We start from the raw sequence: 24,484 nt of genomic DNA, 5'->3' as shown, positions 1-24,484 counted from the left end.
GACAGATGCAAGAACCATCGAGGTTCCTTAACAGACGTCTCTGAAACAAAGGCATTACAGGGATCAGGAAATCAATTGCCAGAAGGACCTTCTCTGTCTCTAGTGTATAAAAACAAACTTACCTTAACTTCCTCCACACCTTGCAGCCTCAGCGTGGAAAGCAGGAGGAGCGAGCAGAGCCACGAGCAGAGAAGCAACCGGAACTGGGCCACCCAGAAGGAGATGATGGTATGGAGAAAGACCATGGCCACACCTGGGACCCCAAGCACACACCAGCAAGCCCACATTCCGTAGACCATGAGAATCCAGGGTCTGTGCTGCAGGCATAGACAGGGAGGAGTAGTGGGAGGAGAATAGAGAAAGGTGAGTTAATGGGAACTGCTATCAAGTAACCTAAACATACAAGGCAATGTTTAGTGATCCATAAGGCAAATTTCTTTGTTCACTGTCCTGGGACTTTAGAGAAAAAAAAAGCAAAAGGGATTCAAAGAGACACTGGTACATTAATTCCAGAGTGAATGCTGGCTAGACTAAAAGCAAGTAGTTATTCTTTTGCTTTCAGAAAAAAAGACAAGAAAAAGGGGGGGGAGACAAAAACAAAACAAAACCCAACGCTCTACAAAATATCCAGACCACTGAATACCACAGCCAGATAGCTATTGTTTCTGTAGACGCTATGGAAATCAGAGACAAAACAATGACATCTTTAAACATACATAGGAGAAGAAATGCTAACCTGGAACACTGTACCATATATGCATATCTAACATTAAAGTGAAACAAAATATTCGTATATATTTCTAGTGAATCATGTTGAAGTAAACCACCAAGTTATACTATACCTTCTAAGGTCTAAGTCAGAGATTTAAAATAAATTAGCTTCGTTTACAGAACTGTATCTTACACACTTTATTGATCTCCACATAATCAATCTTACTGATATCTTTATAACCATCTTAAGAGAACTGGAGATTATTTTTATTTTAAATTATCAAGTTATATAGTCATTAACTATATAGAGCTATGGTAGCTTAGGGGTAAAGAGTTGCACTGCCAACTTGAAGGCACATGCTTCAAATCCTCCAGAAGGTCTAAGATTCTCTTTCAGTTTCCCATGTGGCTTACTCCTCTGGAAATCCACTGGAAGGTCAGCTATGAGTCAGTTATGACTTGAATGTACATAACAACAACAACATAGTCATCAGCAGTGAATAATAAATATCTTTCCTTTGTCCATGTATACACATCCTTCTAGTTATCTTTCTATTTTTATAGCAATGGTCTTATGCAGTATTTGTCCTTATGGGACTGTGTTAGTTCACTCAGCATAATGCTTTCTAGCCACTCTCATGATGTACAGTATTTTCCAAAACCGTTGGTCCTAAGTGCTACATAATATTTTATCATGTGAAATTACCCTAATTTCTCAATCCATTCACTCATTAGATGAACATTTGGGCTATTTCCATTTTCTTGTTATTGCCAATAACACTCCTATAAACACTGATGTACAAGTTTCCATCTGTGTCTCAGTTCTATTTTTCTGGGGTTACCTTCCTAGCAGTGAAATATCTGGGGTGTATGGAATCCTTATATTCATCTTTTTGAGGAAATGCCTAATTGCCTTCCACAGTGGTTGTACCATTTTAATTGCCTCAGATTCTAGTCAAAATTGGATAGTGAATAAAGAAGACTGAAAAAGAGCTGGTGCCTTTGAATTGTGTGATGGTGAAGAATACTGAATATACTATGGACTACAAAAAGAACAAACAAATCTGTTGTAGAAAAAGTGTAGCCAGGGTGCTCCTTGGAAGCAAAGATGGTGAGACTGCAATTTATATATATAGTGGCCATGTTATCTGGAGAGGCCAGTTCTTGGATAAAGACATCATGCTTGGTAAAACAGAGGGTCCATGAAAAAGAGGAAGACCCTCAGTGAGTGGACTGGCCCAGTGGATAAAACAGCAGGTTTAAGCACTGAAGAGATTGGGAGGAGAGCTCAGGAATGGACATGCTTCATTCTGTTGCACACAGGTGGACTCCGCGGCACCTAACAACACTCCAAGTGGGGGCTGTGAAAAGTCACTAAGTTGATGCTATATTAAAACACTTTGCATGAAATCTACAAAATATTAGTTCTTCTTCCAGTATGATGTACTGGCAGGGTGCAATGAAAGATGTGGTTTCCAAGACATAACGAGATTTAAAAGGGAAAGACTGTCTCAATTTAGATATTCTTATGAATACAAAAGACTTCTTTCAAGAAAAGACGGGCATGGTATGTAAATCACAAGTGTCATCCTCAGACACTATCTCTCCAACAGAAATATTGTCCAGACACTAAGCCTACATTCCAACTCAAAATCTCGTGAGCCACTTTACATTCCAAGAGAACCAGCAAAGTCTGGAGTTCATTTTTATTATTTTTCCATCCTAATACCTGCAGAAAACAGTGACATAAATTTGCTTCAAACTTTTCCCCAAACACTGACTCCCTGGTCAAAGGCCAAAGAGGAGAAACAAGGTCACCACCAAATATTATCGTCACAGGCAGTTTTAGCAAGTAACAAAAAAAAAAAAGTTCCTTTCCAAAATGACCTGCAGGATTTACCATTTTAAATTCTTTTCTACATATTCATACATAGGGTTTTCAGAGACCTGCTATTTCAGAAGTGGATGACCAATCCTTCTTCCTAGTCTGCCTTAATCTGAATGTTCAGATTTAGAGAAGTATCCGACAGACAAGCATTTTACAGAAAAAGTGAAAGATATACTCCTTATTGTGGAATTAACCATTAGTTTCAGTGTTGTCCCTGCCCTTGGCACAAGTGTCTTTACCCACTTATTTCCCTGCTCCACCATCCACCAGGATATCCATCCACTTCTACCCACTCCCTTGAACATCGATCTCCCATTGTCGAGCCCTTGATCTGATACCTTATATCTGAATCTTCCTTGGCTTCTGTGATTCCAAACACATCAGCTGCTCATAGTTTCTTATGCTGTGACCAGTGTCTCCCGAGCGTCCACAGTCAACACTCTTGGCAACAGCAGCCAGGAAATTCAAAGACGTATTGCGATGGGAAAGTCTGCTGTTAGGGACCTCTCCAAAGTACTGAAGAGAAATCGTGTCTCTCTGGAAACTAAGGTGTGTCTGATACAGGCCATGGTCTTTGCAATCACTTGTTATGTGTCAGAGAGTTGGACAATGACCAAGGAGGATAGAAGGAGAATTAATGGCTTTGAGCTGTGGTGCTGGAGAGGAGTACTGAAAGTACTATGGACGGCTAAGAAAACAAACAGGTTCACCCTGGAAAGGGTTAAACTGGGCGGCTCCTTGGAGGCAAGGATTCTGAGGCTTCATCTGACATACTTTGGACATGTTGTTAGGAGGGACTGGTCCTTGGAGAGGGAGATCCTGCTTTGGAGGATAGAGGGACAGGACAGAAGAGGAAGGCCATCTATGAGGTAGACTGATTCAGTGACTGGGGTAATCGGGATGGGTGTATCGGAGACAGTGCAATTGGCACAGGACAAAGCAGAGTTTAGGGTTGTTGTACACAGGGTTGCTATGAGTCGCAAGCAACTCAATGGCACATAACAACAACAACAACATATGCATGGCTACAGACATAAACTTATTATGTATCTACATTTTTATTAAGCTTTATGTGATCCATTTGCAGGGAAGAATCTGTTTATCATTATTAATTTAGGAATTTACCACAGATTAAAGCAACTTCAACTTGGGAAAAGTCTAAAGAACCTTTAGAAAATGCTTAATCATGCTCCATCTACTTGAGAGAGTCATGATGAACTAGACTCAAAGTCTACCTTAAAACAGACAAAATTCACCATATTCCTCATTCATATTGGGTTTTATACAATCATTCTCATGCATTATGTTTTCTAAAATTAATCACCATTGGACTTTGCCCATCATTACCTTGTCTTGAAACACAATGTATACAACAAACTTTGTAAGCAAATCAATTAAAAAAAAAACCTACCTAAAAAAATTCTACAATAATGGTTTTATACAATATTTGTCCTTGTGGGGCTGAGTTAGTTCACTCAGCATAATGCTTTCCAGCCCCTCCCAAGTTAGGTAATAATTTACAAAATCATTGCTCCTGTATGCTGCATAGTATTCCATTGTGTGAATGTACCATAATTTCTCAGTCCATTCGTTTATGGTTGGACATCGGGGCTGTATCCATGTTCTCACAATGGTGAATAATGCTGTTATGAACACTGGTGTGCATATCTCCATGTGTGCTTCAGTTTTAATTTTCTTGGGGTATATTCTAAGTAGTAGAATAGCTAGGTCATATGAAATTTCTATGTTCAGCTTTTGGAGGAAGCACCAAACTGCCTTCCAGGGTGGTTGTACCATATAAAGTGGGGGGAAAGCAGAGGATGAGGATGTGCAGGCGGAGAGGGGATTAATCATGGAGTTGTACAATTTGATGGGTGGGGTGAGGGAAATTGGTAGAATATGTTCTGGAAAACAATGTATTCAAATTTTGTAAATAAATGAGAATAATAATAATTTCAACAAAATACTTTAAAAAATAGACACATTTGTCCTGTATTCTCTCTTCTTTTTCTATATTCCTCCTGCCAAGTACCACAGATACAAGCTGACACATATAATGCTGTTCTTTTCAAAAACATCACTGGAATTGCTCTCTTATTAATCTTCTGGTCTCTCCTAATCCTCAATGGGTGTTAACAATCATACTGTATCTACTGAGGGGAAGGAAACAATATGGATGATGAAGCACATACAGAAACGTGCTGTATAAATGTGTTATGTTGTTATGTGGCATCGAGTTGGACCATACTCAGAGCTGACCCTCAAGCAGATTTTCAGAGGCTGTAAATCACTGAGAAGATTGCTCATCTTTTTCCCTCAGAGAAGCTGGTGGGTTGAACCGAGTGCTCTTGGGTTAGCAGCACAATGCCTTACCACAGGGTCAGCAGAGCTCCCTGGTGGCATAAATCGGACTCTCATTACAATATTACTTTTCAAACATCTGTAAAAATGCAACCAGATTCCCAGCCCTCAAAACAGCACTGAAATCCTGATACAGCCTTGTTCTCTGATGGACATAAGAGGAAGGCAGTCTGTCCCCCTTCAAAGGCTTTTAGTCCCAATCAGCCCAGCCACTAACCGGCCAGCCCACTTGCTTAGAACTGGAAGAAGTCATCCCGAGAGGAGTCTAAGGGTGGAAGCAGGACACCATCTAGCAATACAGAGAGCACGGTGAGTAAGCTACTTCCTGGAAAGCATTGGGGTTTTTTCCAAGTTCTTCACGGACCAACTTAACGAGCAATGGTCTAAAGACAGCACCATTCAGCCTTTCTCTACGCCAAATGTGCTTACATATATAATAATCAGTGACTTCTGTTCACCTCCCAAGAGAGAATACTTCATCATTAACTGTGTAGCCTCTGACATCCAGTAAGCCAGAAACGTTTTTAACTTTACAAAATTAAGAAATTAAATGTGAAGCAGCACTTGTGACTCATCACTTAAAAGTCATTAAGATTTTAGAGAGATATCTTCTTCCCAAGGTCTCAGGGCAGACATAAATTGTTTGGGTCACACACATAATCAATGTCAAGCTCAAACACTGAAATGCCCTCAGCATAACCCCATATATTAAGTTCTACAATTGAGATATATTAATCACTGGAAAGAGGGCACAAAGACTTACGCTGATCAAGTAAAAGTCATCAATGGGCATGACCTCTATCTAATGCCATGCTATGATAGGTATAGTTTGTAAAATCAAATTTTTACTACATAAGGAGTTGCACCGCCCATCCAAAGGCAAGCTGTTCAAATGAACCAGCTACTCCACAACAAAAAGCTGGACAATTTACTCCTGCGTGATTTACAGCCTCTGAAAACTCACTGCAGGGTCAGCTTCAGCTGGTTCTCAATGACAATGAGCAAAAGTGAGAAAAAACAAAATTTACATTTTTTAAACAATTGTGTACTTGCATGAAGATATAAGAGTATAATACAAGAGATATTTGTATATGTTTCCATTTCTCCCCAATGGTAACATTTTGTAAGTCTATGATAAGAAATCACCACCAGGATATTGTGATATTACACTGATATATTCCCCAATCTTATAAATTTTCCCATAATTTTACTCATACTCATTTGGATGTGTGTGTATTTTTAGTTCTATTCAACTTTTCACACTTGAAGGTTGAGTGTTTCCACCACAGGTAAGATACTGTGCAATTCCGCCTCTACATCCACATCTACCTACCTCTCACTCCCACAACTCATACCAGGTCCCTAGAAGCCACTAATCTTTCTCATTTCTAAAATGGTCTCACTTCAAAATCATATCATTATATTTGGGAATTGATATTTCATTCAGCCTGATTCTGTGGGAAGGCATTCAAACTGCTCTATTTATCAGTAGTTTGTTCCCTTTCCCTACATTACTAGGGAGTAGGGATGACAGAAAACTAGATGTTTTTGAGTTGTAGTGCTGGAGAATAGTGTTGAACATATCATGGACTGCCAAGAGAACTGACAATTCTGTCCTGGAGAGAGTGAATCCAAGCTGCTCCTTGGAGGCAAGGATTTTGAAGCTCCATCTCACATACTTTAGACATGTTAGCAGGAGGGACTAGTCCTTGGAGAAGGCATCATGCTTGGAAGGGTGGAGGGACAGCACAGGAGCAAAAACTCTAGTTGAGATGGATTGACAGGAACTGGGGTGATGAGGGTTAGTGTGTAAGAGGCAGCAACTTGGCTCAGGACAGGGAAGTGTTCAGAGGCATTGTTCATAGAGCTGCTGAGTCACAATAACTCAATGGCACATAACAACAACAATAATCTATAAGAAGTTATGGTGCTATGGTATGGTAAATATTGTGCTGCTAATTCAAAGGTCAATGGTACAAATCTACTAGCTGCTCCATGAGATAAAGATTTACAGTCTCAAAAACCATCTGAAGGGTCACTGTGAATCAGATAACTCAGCAGCTGCGGGTACATATGCATCTGTAAACCACGGTACACCTACACTGAGGTTTGCTTAGCCATTCAGCTGTTGAAGGATATCTAGGCTGTTTCTAGTTTGAGAGTATTATGGATTAAATTACTATTAACATTCATGCACTGTTTTGTAAGCAAAAATCAAAGTTCATGTCTCTGAGATAAAAGTCTAAGAGCAAAACTACCAAGTATTAAGATAATTACAAGTTCAGTTTTTTAAAGAAACTGCAAGCCTGATTTCCTGGTTATCTGTGCCATTTAATGTTCCCTCTAACCATGATTGAGAGCTCTGGTAGCCTAGTGACAAGAAGCTGCACTGAAATCCCAAAGGTACATAGTTCAAGGCCACGAGCTGCTCTGTGGATAAGGGTGGGCAATCTCCTCCTGTGTGATTAACTGCCTCTGAAAACCTGCCAGAGGATCACCATGGGTCAGTTTCAACTTGACCGTACACAACAACAACAACAACAACAAATGAGGGATTCTGTTTATTTACATATCGATCGGGATTCAGGGTTGTCACTGATTTTTTTTTTCAGTCCCTCTGGCAGCTCTAGTGATATTATGATTTTTAATTTGCATTTACAAATGTACATGGCCTAAACCTTGACAATGAGATTAACTGAGAGAACTCTGAAGTGTGTCAGTCCCATTAGAATACTCAAATATACTTCAACTCTATTTAAGTATAGTTGTGGTTGTTGCTGTTGTTGAGTGCCTTCGAGTCAGAACCGACCCATAGCCGACCCTCCAGCAGTTTTCAGAAGCAGTTAATCGCATGGGAGGAGATTGCTCATCATTCTCCCATGGAGCTGCTGGTGGATTTGAACCATGTGCTTTCAAGACTGCAGAACAGCTTCTTAGCACTAGGCCACCAGAGCTCCCTCTTTAAGTGCTAGTAGAAGGCAAAGTGAATGCCAAAGGGGTGGGGGATCTCAACAATAAAAAAGCAACACAATTTTTACAATTCTACCCAATATCAAGAAAGGCTTCAAGCCTCTATTTTTATGGAAGTTGAGATAAAGTCAAACTAGAACACTTGGGGTCTCTCTGATGGAATACAGAGCCTACTGCCCAGTCGGGCTGAGTTAAGTGTCCCTCCCTTCTTCCCCCTGTGTTTACTGAATCGAAACACCCCTCAAAACAGGCTATAATTGTCTCTCTGCTTGATAATCTCCTTTAGCAAGTTAAAAAGCTGTTTGGTTCAGATTACAATCATTTAGGGCCCGCACTTACCATATAGTAAATGGTACCTGGTATATAAAGTTCCTAGATAGCACAAACCGTTTCTGTTCCACTGCTAACCTAAAGGTTGGCAGTTCAAACCAACTCAGCAGCTCTGTGGAAGAAAAGGCTTGGCAATCCACTTCCGTCAAGATTATAGGCAAGGAAATGTACCCAATGACAACTAACAACAACAACAACCTGACGCATAGCAAAGCAAGTAGCAGATGAATGTCATGAATAGATAGATACAGGTGTGCTTCCTCAAGGAATTTAACTAAGTAGTTATCGATAAGAAGTAACAAATTAGCACCAAAATGTTGAGAACCCACTACTTTCCAAACTCTCTACCTGTCTCATTTAACCCCTGGTAGACACAGGCTTCTATTTCAGTGTGGGTGAAACCAAAAACACTTGTTCCACATCTCAGAGCCATTATCTGTTTTCCACTCACAAGAGTCTCTTGAACTTATGCTTAGTGAAATCTCAAACATTTAATAACTGTTATGGCACCGGTACCAAGCTAAGAAAGTGAACACCTGCCACAGACTCTACTCCCAGCTGCCTCATGAAGTCCCTTTGAAGATTATCCAACTGAGCTGGCTTGTTTCCAAGTTCAAAATCAGCACTCCTCCATGAAATTTTCTACCCCCGCCTGTCTTTTGCGAACCCACATTCTTCAAGACTCCTTCATAAGGGATCAGGCCAGCCTGGGCAAGAACCACTCAGCAAAACCCCTTCCCAGTCCAACTTTCTCTTGACATGTGCTCTTTCTGTGCTGTGGGTGCTAAGTGATAACAGGATGTGCCTGAGTGCTTTCCTTCATTAGCTTGCTTATGTGAGGAGGAGTGAGAGCCCGTCAAGTCAGGGCTCGGGCTGGCAACAGTATCAGACTTTGCTGTGCATTAATTCATTTTGTACATCTGCCCAGAAGCCACTTAGCTGGGGCATTGTTTGAGAAATAAAAAAAGCACCCAATCACTATTTCTTATGCAGAGCATAATTTATTACATACATTTCTTATGCAGAGCCTAATTTATTACATTCTACACAGCCAGCTGCAATTTCTACAGGGAAAAAAAAGTAAGTGTATGTGTGTGAAAGAGAGAAAAACCATAAACAAATAGGGGGCAGGGGAACACCAGCACCCAAGCAAATGTATTCTAACTTATTTTTCTAGGAGCAAAGACAGTGTATCCATACAAAGGAAATGCAATGTCAGCTCTCCTCAGGCAAATGTATTAATGGACAAGGATCATGTTTCAGAAGAGATATTAGTACCTGAGCTTTTACTGGGTGTGTACAGAGAGGATTCAGGAATGTTTTGGAAGGGAGCATCTATGTACCACACACAGCCTTCCAGAAGTCAGCTTACTCATCTCAGCCAGCACTCTGGGGACCACACTTTTCAGCCCTATGCACAGCCTGCAGTGGATGAGGTCAGTCAGGGCCTGGTGATGTGGCCTCTCTAGGCAGGGCTACAGTGGATACTGTGTTCTAAGATAATGTAACAACACCCACCACAGCCCCTAACACTGGCCAGCCTTCTTAGAAAGGTCACCCAGGGGTATTTTTAGTTCTGAGAGGAGAACACAGTGTCTCAGGTGATTGGGAGGCCATGGCGGCCACCGATGGACCCGCCCAGCACACAATCCAATCATAACAAACCCACAGCCAACACACAGAGCCATTACTCAGCTTCCCCTCGCTGGGCTCTGGCTCTTGATACTGTCTCGCCAAAACCTGAAAAAGAGAGTCCTGCCCAGAGAAAAGGCACTCAACCTCGGCCAAGGCTCCCAGTGGAAAGTTTCATTACTTGTCTGTCAACTGAACTGCAAGGGGCGGGGGGAGGGATGTGTTATTGAAAAGAAACTGCTTCTCTCTGGGAAGAGGTTCAGCAAGCCAAGGAAGGAAGGAGTTTAGCTGCAGATGGGAAGCATCCTTCAGCGTCTGAGCTGTTGCAGCAAGGACTGTAATGTCTCTCTCCTCTCCCTTCACTGCATCATCCATAGTTGATGATGCCTCGAGGAATGTGCAAATAAATGACAACTGCAACCCACATCTTCCACCCTGAACGAGCACCAGTCACAGCCACTCAAGTGAGGGCCATCTGGAACACTCAGTCCAGGTGCTGAAAGCAGGGAGCTAATGAGGCCAAAGCTGGGGTTTCCACTTCTAAGAGCCAAACAAACTGAGACAAAAACAGCACTGTGTCCTGGCCACAACCACAACCCTGTCCACAAATCAGACATGGACTGCAAAAAGATGATGAGAGAGGCACACAGAGAGATGACTCAGCGAAACTGTGCTTCATTTCAAGAAAAGTGCTCTACCTGGTTCTACTGCTATTCGGTAAGACATGGTATGCAGATAAGACAAGTTTACCTGTCCCCCCTAGATCTGATAAAGACATGTAAGAGGCTAAGATGAGTGACAATTGTTCTTCCTTCAAAACACAGTTCAAAATACACACACACACACACACACACACAAGCCCAGCTATTCCACTGCTAGGAATATACCCCAAGGAAATTAGAACTAAGATACAAATGGAGATTTGTACACCAATGTTCATAGCACTGTTTTTCACCATCACAAGAACATGGGAACAGCCCAAATGTCCAACCACAACTGAATGGGCTGAGAAACTGTGATACATACACATCATGGAATACTATGCAGCTCTCAGGAGCTGATTTTGAAAAAATATTAACTTGGGAGAGACTGGAGAGCATTATGCTGAGTGAACTAACTCAGTCCCATAAGGACAAATACTGCATAAGATAATTATTATAAAAATAGAAGGGTAACTAGTATGTATGGGTATCAAAGGGGGAAAGGTGTAAGAGCAGAGGGGCGAGGATGGATAGGGGTGAAACTGCAAGGTTGCACAGTTTGGTAAGTATAGCGAGGGAGTGAAGGAAATGGGAAGGATCCAGGTGAAAAGACAGGGTAACGATGGGCAAGGTCCAATGGTGATTAACTTTATAAAACATAATGCATAAGAATGACTGTATTAAATACAATAGGAATGAATAGTAGTGTGAAACACAACATATACAAACTTTGTAAATAAACCAAAGTAAAATAAAAAAGAAAAAAAAAAAGAGAAACCATAAACAAATAAAACACATATTTCAGGAGCTACCATCTCTGTCCTGACACCCTAAGGACCCTCACCACATCCCCAAGAAGTAAGCAGTATCATCTCTATTGCATAATCCCCAGTGGCATCAAATAGATTTGTCTTAGTTTTGTGGAGGACAAAACAAAACCAACACAGAGCTTCCAATACTGCCCATGTCTATGGAAGGAGCCTACCTCAATTTCCACAGCAGAGTAGATGGTGGGATCAATCTATTGACCTTTTGGTTAGGAGCCAAATTCTTCAACCACTGTGCCACTAGTGCTCCTTATGTTAGAAAATGACCTCATAGACATTATTTCCTTAAGGATGCACAGCTTGGTAATGGCAAAACGGAGATTAACCCATATGCTCCTCAATTCAAAGTTGCTAACAGCTGTCAAGCTGACTCTAACTCACAGATGTTGTTATTGTTATTCTTATGTACCATCGAGTCACCTGCAAATCATAGCCACTCTATGCACATTAGCTCTGAACCCTGCCCTATCCTGAGCCAATCTCATTATCTCCATCACTCTACTCCCACTACCCCAGTCACTGAGTTAATCCATCTCAGCCAGGGTCTTCCTCTCTTGTGCTCTTCCTCCATCCTTCCAAGCAGGATGTCCTTCTCCAATGACTGATCCCTGTTGACAACAAGCCCAAAATATGTGAAACAAAGCTTCAAAATCTTGTCTCCAAAGAGCTGCTTGGTTTCACTCACTCCAGGAAAGATCTGTTTGTTCTTTTGGCAGTCCACAGTATGTTCAACACTCTTCTCCAACACCACAACTCTAATCCATGGTAGCCACATATGAAACAGCAGACTCCTGCCTAATCCTAATCCAAACTTCATGACTGATGGCATATCTGAGTCCTTTGTTTCTGTTATATGTCAAATTGTTTCTCTCACCTCAATGGTCCTCCACTTTCCCAGATCTGCTATCATTCTCCAGCAACTAGACTCTCCTAATACAGCATCCAAAGTGTCATGTCTAATTTCCAGTCCTTTCTGGAAACTCTAGAAGCTGTCTGGAAGCTCTGCAGAAACATGCCCAATCTGGGTGACCCTACTGCTATTTAAAAAACTGGTGATGTAGCTTCTCATCACAGCAACATGCACATGATTACAACAGGACAAACTGACAAATGGGTGGTGGGACAGAAATCACAAGGATATGAAATACAGGGATATCTAAAACCTCTCACAGGTAGATTTTTTATAGTGGGAAGTGAAAAATACAGCTGAAAATGGAAGGAGTTTGGAAGGTGTAAGGAGCCTCTGGCAAGGAACAAGGAATTAATCCACACCATACATCCCAACAGGAAATCACTCCCAAGGGGTGAGTATTGGGTTTGGGCGGGAGAAAAATCTTTATGCACACAGCACAGAAATACACATACACACATGTAGTAGATAAACAGATCTTCCTAATGAAAATACATTTTTATTATTAAGCTGTAACTCTCTTCACATTATTAGTAAAAAAAAAAATTCAAGCTATTGATAACGTACATCAGTATATTTCTGGTAAGAAGTCATATTTGCCTGAAATATCTTTTTTTATCCTTTTGCTTTCAAATTTTCAATGTCCTTATGAAAGCTGAGCAGTCTCCACCCATTAAGATTTACAGCCTTGTATACCTAACAGTCACTGTAAATCAGAATCAACTTGCCAGCACAGTTTGGTTTGAACTTGAACTATGAAGAGCATCTCTGGATTCTATCCTTTTTGTTTGTTTGCTTGTTTTTTAATCCATTCTGACAATGTCTTTTTTTTTTTCATGCACTGCGGAAGGTTGTGTCCATTTTCATTGACTGTGATTACTGATATATTTGTATTTCCTTCTATTTTCATTTTTGTGCTTCTCCTTTGTCCCATTTTATCCATGTCTCATCCTGACTTTTTAATGATGGAATTGCTAAGAAATGAAGCATACTATATTTGAAGGAGTGAGGAGAGAGGGATAGAATATAGCACTGTTACAAAAACCAAGAAACACCTTCTTCAGAAGGATCAGCTCAGTTTGCTGCTCAGATATTTGGATTACACAATCATTTGGAATGGACCAAATTGAGAGCAAGCACATTAAATATATGCATTTCTATGAAGTAGGCTGACAAAAAAAAATCAGAGACTCCAGTTCATAGGAGCTTTGTGGAGGAAAACTGCAAGTTCTTAGTATACCAGTAGAAGAAAAATGTAAGATGAAAAGACTCTAATTTAAATAAAATTTTAAAAAATTAATTTAATAAATGAGGTTTAAAAATAAATACAACAATAACAACGAACCACTTCTGCCGAGTTAGTTCTGACTGATGGTAACTCTCCAGGTGGTTTTCAAAGCTGTAAATCTCTAGAGGATTTAGAGCCTCAGAGTGGCTGGTGGATTTGAACTGTCAACCTTTCAGTCAGCTTTCCAACATGCAACCCTCTACACCACACAGGCTCCATAGCCCTATCATAATAACTTTACAACAGAAAAGAAATTAAGATTTCATGCAGGAAAAAATTTTCCTCAGGTTAGAAAGCTAAAAGCAAAGTAAAAAAAAAACAACAAAAAAACAAACAACTAAACATGATCAATATACTAGCAGGAGTAGCATTCATTTCCTAAACAACATGCCTCTGGGAACTCTGTGAACATTGATAAATGTTGATAGTTGTAGAGGGGCTTCAGGCCTTTTGTTCATAGGGTCTCTATGAGTCGTGCTCGACTCGAAGGCAATCAACACAACAATAACACTGGAGTATTAATCTAACACTATAGTATATTTACTATAACTGGTCCTTAACATTAACAATAGTGGTAAGATTTGATATATATCTCACAATCATCATAAAAGTATGTCATCTTCCTCTCACTGAGGTAAAAAAAAAGAGACATGAAAATGTGTTCCTTTTAAAAGCTCATTGCCACCAAATCAATTACAATTCTTGACAACCTTCCATTAGGTATACAGTGCTATGAATACTTATGGGAAGACATAGCGCTTCTTTGTCCCACTGAGCGACTAGTGGATTCAAACTGGTGACCTTTTAGTTAGTAACTCAAGACATAACCAACTATGTTTCCAGGGCTCTTTGAGACACAGGAGAATGAGTCATTTTGTTCATAATCAGAGAGATACTGAGTTAGAAAGAAACTTGTTCAATTTCTAGAAATTTCAAGGTTTAAAAAAAATCTAAACAAATCTGTTGGAGGAATGGCTGAGGTAAATACATAAGTCACTACTTTAGGAACACACACATACCTTACACAGGTATTATTTATTATTGTTACTGTTATTTGCCATTGAATAGTCTTCTACTCATAGCAACCCTATGCTGTTGACAGCTGTGAAACCTACCCTATCAAGAGCCAGTGTCACTGTCTCTAACACACTCAATCCCATTGCCTCAGTTATCATATCAATCTGTCTAACCCAGGGCCTTCCTCTCCTGCACTGTCCCTCCACCCTTCCAAGCATAATGTCTCTCTCCAAGTACCAATCCCTCCTGGCCACATGCCCAAAGGATGTGAGGCAGAGCTTCAAAATCCTTGCCTCCAAGAAGAAACTTGGTTTCACCCTCTCCAAGACAGACCTATTTGTTCTCCTGGTAGTCCATGATATGTTTAATACCCTTCTCCAGCACCAGTTATCAAAGGCATTGATTCTTCTTCTGTTATCCTTAGTTACTGCCAAGCTCTCTGATGCATAGCATGTAATTGTGAAGACCATGGCCTGGAATAGGCTCACCTTAATACGAGACAGACATCATCACTCTTTAACACTTTGGAGAAGTGGCAGACTTTGCCAATGCAATTTGTCTTTTGATTTCCTGACTGTACCAAAAGTGTTGATTGTGGAGCTGAGCAAGCCGAAATTATTAACAACCTCAATCTCTTCTCTATCCATCTGATGAGCATCCAGTGGTGAGTATTTTGTCTTCTTGATGTTGAGCTTCAATCCATACTGAAGACTGCAGTCCTTGGCCTTCTACAGCAAATACTTCAGGTCCTCCTCACCTTCAGTTGTACCATCTGTATAATTCAGATTTTGATGAGTCTGCCTCCAATCCAGATGCCACATTCCTCCTCATAGAGCCCAGGCTCCAGGATGATCTGTACTGTATACAGATTGAAAAGGTAAGGAGTCAGACGCATCCCTGATGCACTCGCTTGCTAATTTTGAACCATGCAATTTTTCCTTGCTTTGTTCTGACAACTGCCTCATTGTCCATTTATCTAGGATTGTTCAAAAGGTATATTCCAGTCTCACAGAAGCTAGTCTCACAGTTTTTGCCACCTTACAAAGATGAAAGTAACCATGGGGGAAAATGTCATTGATACCACAGCTAAATCAAAGACAGCTCTTGTATAATTAGGATTTCTTCTCTTCCAGGATAAGATGCAAGCTGAGAAAGGACTGGTTTTCAGAAAAAAAGCTGGACAACAGACCAAGTTGGGCACATACTCTGCCATGTGCAACTGCTTTCTTATTTCACTTTTTGGGCTCTCTCTTTCAGAGGTGTCCACATCTCTCATCCCTGCATAAGCACCTCTAAGAATCAAACACTTACTCTGGCTTTACCTGCAACTCTACTTTTGGTTATGCTTCATTTTGACTTGATAAGCTTCCAAGAACAGGCTCCTTCCTGTTGTATTGGGAATTTACAGCATGCAAGGAGCACATGTGAGAGGACAGTAGGCTAAGGTCCCATGGCAGAGAGCCTCTGAAGAGGATCTCAGGTCCCATTCGCACCCAAACACATGAAGAGGGTCTCAGTTCTACCTCAGCTGCCAGTGCTGTCCAAATATCCACTCTGAAGAAACCCTTCTTCTTCAAAACACATAGCATAATGCTGCTCTCATCCACTCTGGTCCACAGAGCACTGCAGGTCCGTATAGCTGCACTGGTCCACACCGCTGCACTGGTCTGCACAACTCTGACCCACACAGCTGTAGCAGCATTAAGTGTCTGCTATTAAAATTATTCTCACTTCCTAACAAAATCATTCTCCTGATCTTATATGTGAAATCAACTAGACTTTCAATAAAAGATGATTATTTTTATAGGATCATTTAAGAATGATCTTCAATGAATGGAACTTTCTAAAGATTACATCTCTGTGCTCATTAAAAACTTTTTCCAATAAGGTGAAAATAAAATCTACTGACTGAGTACAAATATTTGGCAAAATCATCTCAGACAAGGGTCTCCTAACAAAAGTTTACAGAATAGTACAGAGCTTCCAGAAGAAAAACGTTGATACAAAATGGGTAAAAGACATGGAAAGACTTTTCACAGTGAAAAAACATTCAGATGGCCAACAGACACATGAAGAAATGCTCAAAATCACTGGTAATAAAAGAGATGCAAATTAAAACCGCAATGAGATACCATCTCACCCAGTAGCAGTGGCACAGTTGAGTAGGACAGCAAGCAATAAACGTTGGAAGGATGTGGAGAGATAGGAACTCTCATATACTGTTGGTGGGATTGCAAAATGGTACAACCACTCTGGAAGGCAGTTTAGCATTTCCTCAAAAAGTTGAACATAGAAATGCCATATGACCCAGCTATTCCACTACTAGGAATATACACCAAGGAAATTAGAACAGAAACACAAATGGAGATTTGTATACCAATGTTCATAGTCATGTTATTCATCACTGCAAGAGCATAACAACAGCCTGCATGTCCAACCACAGCTGAATAGATTGAGAAGTTGTGATACATTCACACAATGCAATACTATGCAGCACTCAGGAGTTAACAATTTCAAAAAATACCACATAACTTGGGAAAGGCTGGCAAGCTTTATGCTGACTGAACTAACTCAGTCTCATAAGAGCAAATACTACCTAAGACCATTATTGCAAAAATATAGGTATAACTAGTAAAATATGTATGGGAGCTGAAGGGGTGGCAACAGAGGGGTAAGGATGGATAGAGGTGAAACCACAAGGCTGCAAAATTTGGACAGTGTATGGAGTAGGTGAAGGAAATGGGAAGGATCTAGCAGGGACCTGAAAAGACAAGGTAAGGATGGGCAAGCTCCAAAGAGGATTGATTAGCAGGGACCTGAAAAGACAAGGTAAGGACGGGCAAGGTCCAAAGAGGATTGATTTTATATAACATAATGCATGAGAATGATTGTATGAAACACAATATGAATGAAGAATAATGTGAAACACACTGTATATGAACTTTGTAAGCAAATTAATATAAAATAAAAAAAGAAAAAATGTTATTCACAATCAATAACTCATGGACTGTATAGTGTATTATGCAAAAAAGAGAATGATCTTAAAGAATATCATATGCAGTTACTTTTAATTTAAGAGTAATTAATCCATATACACTAGCCTATTCAATAACTTATCTAGAATAGATTGAAGAATAATTTGAAAGATGTAAATGTAGGACACCATGAAATCTTGATCTACAATGTCTTATTGGTTATGAAATGGTGTCTAAAGAGAAAAGGTCTTTTTAGGCCCTAGCTTCTGTATTTGTGAATGTGGCTCCATTTGGAAATGAGTTCTTTCTCTGAAGGTTTTATCAGTGAACAGGTGATATAGAAACACAGTGAATGAGAATCCCTTCTGAATGCTGGTTCACAAAAACAGAAAATAGACATGGTGATAGAGACACATGTGGAAAAAGAAGTCTTATGTCTACAAGACACACATGGGGCTATCAGAGGCTGAAAGAGAAAAGACAGGATCCTCCTTTGAGCAGTCAGAGAAAGCAAGCCTTGAATTCATACCCCTGGCCAGCAGTTCTGTGAGATCATAAATTTCCAGTCTTTAAGGCCATCCACACTGTGGCATTTCATTTGACAGTATTGTGAAGCTAAAAATGATTACTGACAGTTCTTTTCTCACCTTTTCAGGCTTCAAAAGTTAGAACTCTTGCTTTCAATTGTTAGCTCAAGGTCCTTTCTTCACAAAAAGCAAGGGAGAAAAAGGCTCAGCAGGAAGAGATGTATGTCACCTTACCTCCCTCACAAGCAGCATTGCCATTTGAGACACTGTCATGTGGCCAAGGAGAAGCCACCCCAACCTCTTCTGCCCCCATTCCATCCAGAAGTTCCACTCGAAGTCTGTCGGGTCCTAAAAGGGACAAAACAGAAGTTTAACTGGGGTATTTTCATACATTCTGAGTTTAACAATGAATGAATGGAATTCCAAAATCTCTGTAGATGTTCATTGAAATGAAAAATAAAAAAATAAAAAAAGCCATCCGGGGGGCAAAAAAGGTCAATATAATCCCAAAATCTATAAACAGCATTTACACACTTCAAACTTTATTCTCACCTACCTCCAATTTGGCTAATCTCATTGTCATTCCCCAGATGCAAATTTTATGTTCTAAGTCTTAATGTCTTAGTTAAAGCTTAACCCTCATGGTCCCCTATGTGCTTGGAAGCCTATCAAAGTAAAAAACAAACAAACAAACAAAAAGCACTCCCTTTTTTCAATAAAAGATGAAACTGAGGCTTAATGGACTAAACTAATTTGCCCAAGGTCACTCCAAAAGATACTAAAAGAAATCAATTATGGGAATCCCAAATAATATCACTAGATAATTTCACTAATGAGAGAAATAGAAAATAGACACTAATAAAATGTCTTACACTTATTCATGATAAATCTTTCTGTCTTTTATAGGCAGTGGAATAATATAATAGAGAAATTACAAGAGTAGCATCTACTTCCTAAACAATATGCCTCTGGAAACTCTATGAACTTCAGACCTTTTGTTCATAAGATCGCTATGAGCCATGCTCGACTCGACGGCAATCAACAAGTACAACAGTAGTTGATGCCTTGAGCTATGGTGTTGAAGAAGAGTACTGAATAACCGATGGACTGCCAAAAGAAATGTCTTGGAGAAAGTACAGTCAGAGTGCTCCTTGGAGGCGAAGATGACAAAACTTCATCTTACATATTTTGAGTATGTTGCTAGAAGAAGCTAGTCTTTGGAGAGGGACATCATGTTTGGAAAGGTGGAGAGTCAGTGAAAGAGAGGAAGACCCTCAATCAGATGGACTGACAGAGTAACTACAGTAATGTGCTCTAATATGTCAGAGATGATGGGGATAGAACAGCAGGGTCAGATCTCTTGTTCACAGGGTCTTTATGAGTCATACTTAACTTTATGGCACCTAGGAATAACAAGTGATAAGAAGTTCCGCTGACTCAATAGTACGTAGTTCAAATCCACTAGCTGTTCTATGGGAGAAAGATGAGCAATCGCCTCTTGTGCAATTTATCGCCTCTGAAAACCTGACTCAACAGTATATAACAATAATAATAACAATATCTGTAAATGTATGATTAAACAAGGAAAAGTCTACTTCTCTTGGCTTATAGAAGCTCCATGTTCACATATCATGCTGGGTCTAGGTCTTTGTCAAATTATGCCCATGCAGTTCCCTAGCTGCATGTCAACAGTTGTAGAAGGGTTTCAGGCCTTTTGTTCATAAGATCGCTATGAGCCATGCTCGACTCGATGGCAATCAACAACTACAACAGTAGTTGATGCCTTGAGCTATGGTTGATATGGATGATAGGATAAAGATCATGTGAGAAGAATGCATGTGTGGAGCCCTGAGGAATAACACCTAAAAGCCATAAATGATCTCAGGAGTCCCATAGAACATCATCCTGGTAAAGGTGGGCCTGAAGGAATTAAACACAGTGACTGGTCAACCAGCAATAGGTAATGCAAACCTTGCTAATGACCATCTTGCACCACCCCAGTGGAGTAAGGATTCTAATTCAAAACAGTTATGTCATCAAGTCAGAGCGAAATCATAGCTGACCCTCCAGCAGGTTTTAGGAGATGTAAATCACACAAGAAACAGACTGCCCAACTTTTGAACATGCTGTCTCTCTCCAAGGACGGGGGCCTCCTGAAAATAAGCCCAAAGAAAGTGAGATGGAGTTTCACTGGCCTCTAAGAAAGACTCTGGTTGTACTTCTTTTAAGACAGATTGGTTTGTTCTTTTAGCAAATATTCAATACTCATCAACATCACAACTCAACGGCTTCCATTCTTCTGTCATCCTCATCATTTATTATCCAATTTTCAGATGCATAGAAAGCAACTGAAAAGATTATAGCTTGGATCAGACACATCTTAGTTTTAAACTGACAGTCTTGCCCTTTATAAATTTGAAGAGGCCTTTGACAGAAGATTTCTGCAAGGCAACACACCTTTTGATTCGTTGTCTGTTGCTACCATGGGTGTTGGTTGTGGATCCATATAAAATTAAATCATCAATCGTTTCAATCTAAAAAATTCAGTACAATGGATTAAGTACTGAGTAGCTAATAGAAAATGTCATGGCTCCAATCCACCAGCCACTCTTTGGGGAAAGATAACAGCCTTAGAAACAATAAGTGGAAGGTCCACTCTGTTCTAGAAGGCTTCCATGAGTATCTGTCAACAGCACTGCATTGGGCTTCCTTTTGTAAGAAATGTTGCTTGCATGTAGTTGTTAATCTCAAGTGTTTCCTATCCTTTTCAAAACACCAATCAAAATTGTATAGAGCTTTAATTTTGCCACTTGTTTTTTTAAAGAAAGATTTTCTTTTTCCATTTTCTCAAAGCAAAGAAAAATAATGCTGTGCCTTCTCAAATCACACATGCTTCCAAGATCCTGGATATAACCTGCTCATAGAGCCTTACTTCTTACAATTAAAAGGAACATCATGCAGAACAGTCCATAGCTTCCCAGGCAGGCAGTAGAGGAACAGAGACTCCCACTGTTAACCTGACTCAGATTCCTGATCAAGACTTCATTTCAAAATTCCAAGTTAGTAGAGAGTCAATTAATTGAATAAGCTTAACAACTTCAAAGGTCACATGATGAGATAAGGCTGGAGAAATTCCACTTTAGCAGAGATATGCTGAAAATACACAAAAATCCAAGACTGATTTTTGTTAAGTATAATATAAAAAAAACCTCAATATTTTTACTTCAATATAAATGTTTTTTAATACTAAGAATTATGTTTATGCTCATAACTCCAAGTTCCCCTTGCCTTTTCCAAGTTTAATTTCTCAGAGGGAAAAAAAACCAAACCCTCAGTATCTTTTAATAGAAAGGGAAAAAAAAAAACCAAGCCAAAAAACTCTATATTCCACCTGAAAGCCCAAGACAAGTGAAAATCCTGTGCTGTTAAAATGCCAAGTAAAGAAGATTCAAACATAGTCAGGCATCGTTAATTCTTTCAGAAGATATTTATCTAATGGAATAAAAACTTTCTCTGCTGTCTATCCTTCACCATTTAAAATATTTACCCGAAGGAAATGACCGGACAGAAAAGCTGAGCCAATGGACATAACAAGATGGCTACAATGAGCAGTTTATGATGTGGAAAAGAAAAACCTGGGCTCACTTGCTTCTGTAAGCAAAGCTTTATAGACTCGGAAGTCAATGAATAGTTCAAGGCAAACTTTAAAGCTTCCAATCAAGGATAATTCTTCCACATTCTTGTCTGGGATGTTTAATTTTAAGTGTCAACTTTGCAAGGCCACAGTCCCCAGCTGGTTGGTCAAATATTCAGCTAGATACTGCATTTAAGGTACTTTGTACATGTGATTAATGTTAGGCATCAATCAGTTACATTCAGTGGAGTGCCCTTGATAATGTGGGTGGGCTTCATTCAGTCAGTTGAAGACCTTAAGAGCAAAAACTCAGGCTTACCAAGAAGAAATTCTCTGTATTAGCACTGTAACATGGGAATCCTGCCTGAGTTTCCAGTCTTGTGGCCAACCCACTGCTCTTGGACTCAGGATAAATCATCGTTTGCCTAAATTTCCACTCTACTGGCCTGTTCTCCATATTTCAAACTTCAAAGCCCCCACAATCACATAAGCCAAGTCTTTGAAACAAAGCTCTCTTATCCCTCTTCCCCTCTATATTTGTGTGAGTACACAAGCATATGTATATTGCTAGTTGCCTTCAAGTTGCTTCTGACTTACAGTTAGTGAACTTAAGTATAATAGAACTTAGAACAAAGCTCTGCCTGGTGCCATCTATTATCAACTTATCAACTAAGGAATACTATTTAGGTTTTTCTCAAGAGAACCTTGGCTAATGCATGTTTATTTCTCCAGTTCCTTTCTTAACTCTACAGGTTTTGGTCAATTAGATATATCTTTTTCAGTACCATAAGAGGTGAGATACAAACCAGCAATAAATCCTTGTCAGATGAAACAAGACAGAAAGAGTTTACTCTATGGAAAAGGAAGAGGCTGCACTCCAAAACAGTAACTATCTTAGTACTCTAGTGGTCCTGTAACAGAAATACCACAGTGAGTAACTGAAAAATACCAGAAATGTCTCACCACAATTCAAGAGCCTGAACATCCAAATTCAGAGCACTGGCTTTTGTCTACTCTGGATGGAAATTCTCGTCTCAGCTTCTCGAGCATTCTTTGTGGAGACTTCTACACAACATCTATCTTTGCCCCATCTGTCTCTAAGGATCACCCTGGCTGCACCTTTTCCAAAATATATTTGTCCTTTTGGCCATCGATGGGATCTCGAGCACTCTTCTCCAACACCACAGCTCAAAGGTATCAATTCTTCCATCATCCTTATTCCTTATTCACTGTCCAGCTCTCAGCAAATAGCTGAAAAGCTCATGAACTAAATCATGTGCACCTTAGTCCTCAAAGTGATATCACTGCTCCTCAATAATTTGAAAAGGTCCTTGACTGCAGACTTTCCCAATGCAATACATCTCCTGATCTCCTGACAGCTGGTACCAAGTATATTGGTTGTGAATCCAAGGAAGATGAAGTTGATAGTTTCAATCTTTTCTCCATCTATCATGATGCCGCCTATTGGACAGTAAGAATTTTTGTTTTCTTGACATTGAGATGCCATCTATATTGAAGGCTGCAGTGTTTGATCTTCTGCCACAACCACTTCAAGTTCTCCTCTCTTTCAGCAAGCAAAGTTGTGTCATCCACAAAATGAAGGCCAATTGTCATCCACAAAATGCTGCCATTTGTACAGAGTCCAGCTTCTCAAATAACTTGCTCCGTATACAGACTGAATAGGTATGGACAAAGGATAAAACCCTGACACACACCTTTCTTAATTTAAACCATGAATGTTCCCTTGCTCTGTTCACACAGCAGCTGACTACTGGTGTATAGGTTTTGCATGAGCAGAGTTTAATGCTCTGGGATTCCCATTTTTCTCAATGTTAGCCATACGTTATTACGCTCTGTACAGTCAAATGCATTTGCTTAATCAGTAAAGCACAAATAAGCATTCTTGGCTTTCAGTCAGGATCCATCTGACATCAGCTATGATGTCCCTGGTGATGCTTCTAAATCCATTTTCAACTTCTGGCAGTTCTCTGTCTATATACTGTTCTAATAGTTTTTAATGAACTTGACTCTGGAGAACATTATGCTGAGAGAAATATCCCTGTCACAAAAGGACAAATATTACATGATGCCACTGTTGTAGAATGGGACTAACCTTGGGGTTGGGGAGAGACTAAGATGGGTTCATGGAGGGGACCTGGGGGAGGGTTTGTAAAACAATGAAAGAATCTTTTCTTTTACTTTTCCATTAAAAAAAAGTCTTTTCTTTGCATGTGATATTGTTGTTGTTTTCATGTGCCATCCAGTCACTTGCGACTCACAGCGACCCTATGTACAACAGCCCTAAACTCGGCTCGGTCCTGTGCTAATCGCACTGTCTCTGACACTCCCATCGCAATTACCCCAGTCACTGGTTCAATGTACCTCATCGAGGGCCTTCTCCTCCTGCGCTGTCCCTCCATCCTCCCAAGCATGATGTCCTTCTCCAAGGACCAGTCTCTCCTTACAACATGCCCAAAGTATGTTAGATGGAACCTCAGAATCCTTGCCTCCAAGGAACTGCCCGGTTTAACTCTTTCCAGGATGAACTTTGTTTTCCTAGCAGTCCATTGTACAGGATGAATCTGTTTTCTTAGCAGTCCCTGGTACACTCAATACTCTTCTCCAGCACCACAGCTCAAAGGCATCAATTCTCCTTCTATCCTCCTTGGTCATTGTCCAACTCTCTGATACATAACAATTGATAGCAAAGATC

At 40.1% G+C, this 24,484-nt stretch overlaps 1 protein-coding gene across 1 annotated transcript in view; it reads right to left on the bottom strand.

The window, feature by feature from the left end:
* The window catches only part of HHAT (hedgehog acyltransferase), a 569,769-nt gene that overhangs the window by 443,742 nt on the left and 101,543 nt on the right, over positions 1–24,484 (bottom strand). The window contains exons 3-4 of the mRNA XM_006888008.1: positions 18,372–18,485; positions 123–317 (exon numbers count right to left, since the gene is read on the bottom strand). Coding sequence (XP_006888070.1) covers positions 123–317; positions 18,372–18,485 — 309 coding nt within the window. The remainder of the gene's footprint in view (positions 1–122; positions 318–18,371; positions 18,486–24,484) is intronic.

Source organism: Elephantulus edwardii, unplaced genomic scaffold, assembly GCF_000299155.1.
Source record: "Elephantulus edwardii isolate Elephantulus edwardi_28Jun2011 unplaced genomic scaffold, EleEdw1.0 scaffold00063, whole genome shotgun sequence".
In the NCBI taxonomy this organism is placed as follows: domain Eukaryota; kingdom Metazoa; phylum Chordata; class Mammalia; order Macroscelidea; family Macroscelididae; genus Elephantulus; species Elephantulus edwardii.
Note: the sequence above shows the minus strand (reverse complement) of the source record. Positions and strands in the feature narration are given on the sequence as shown.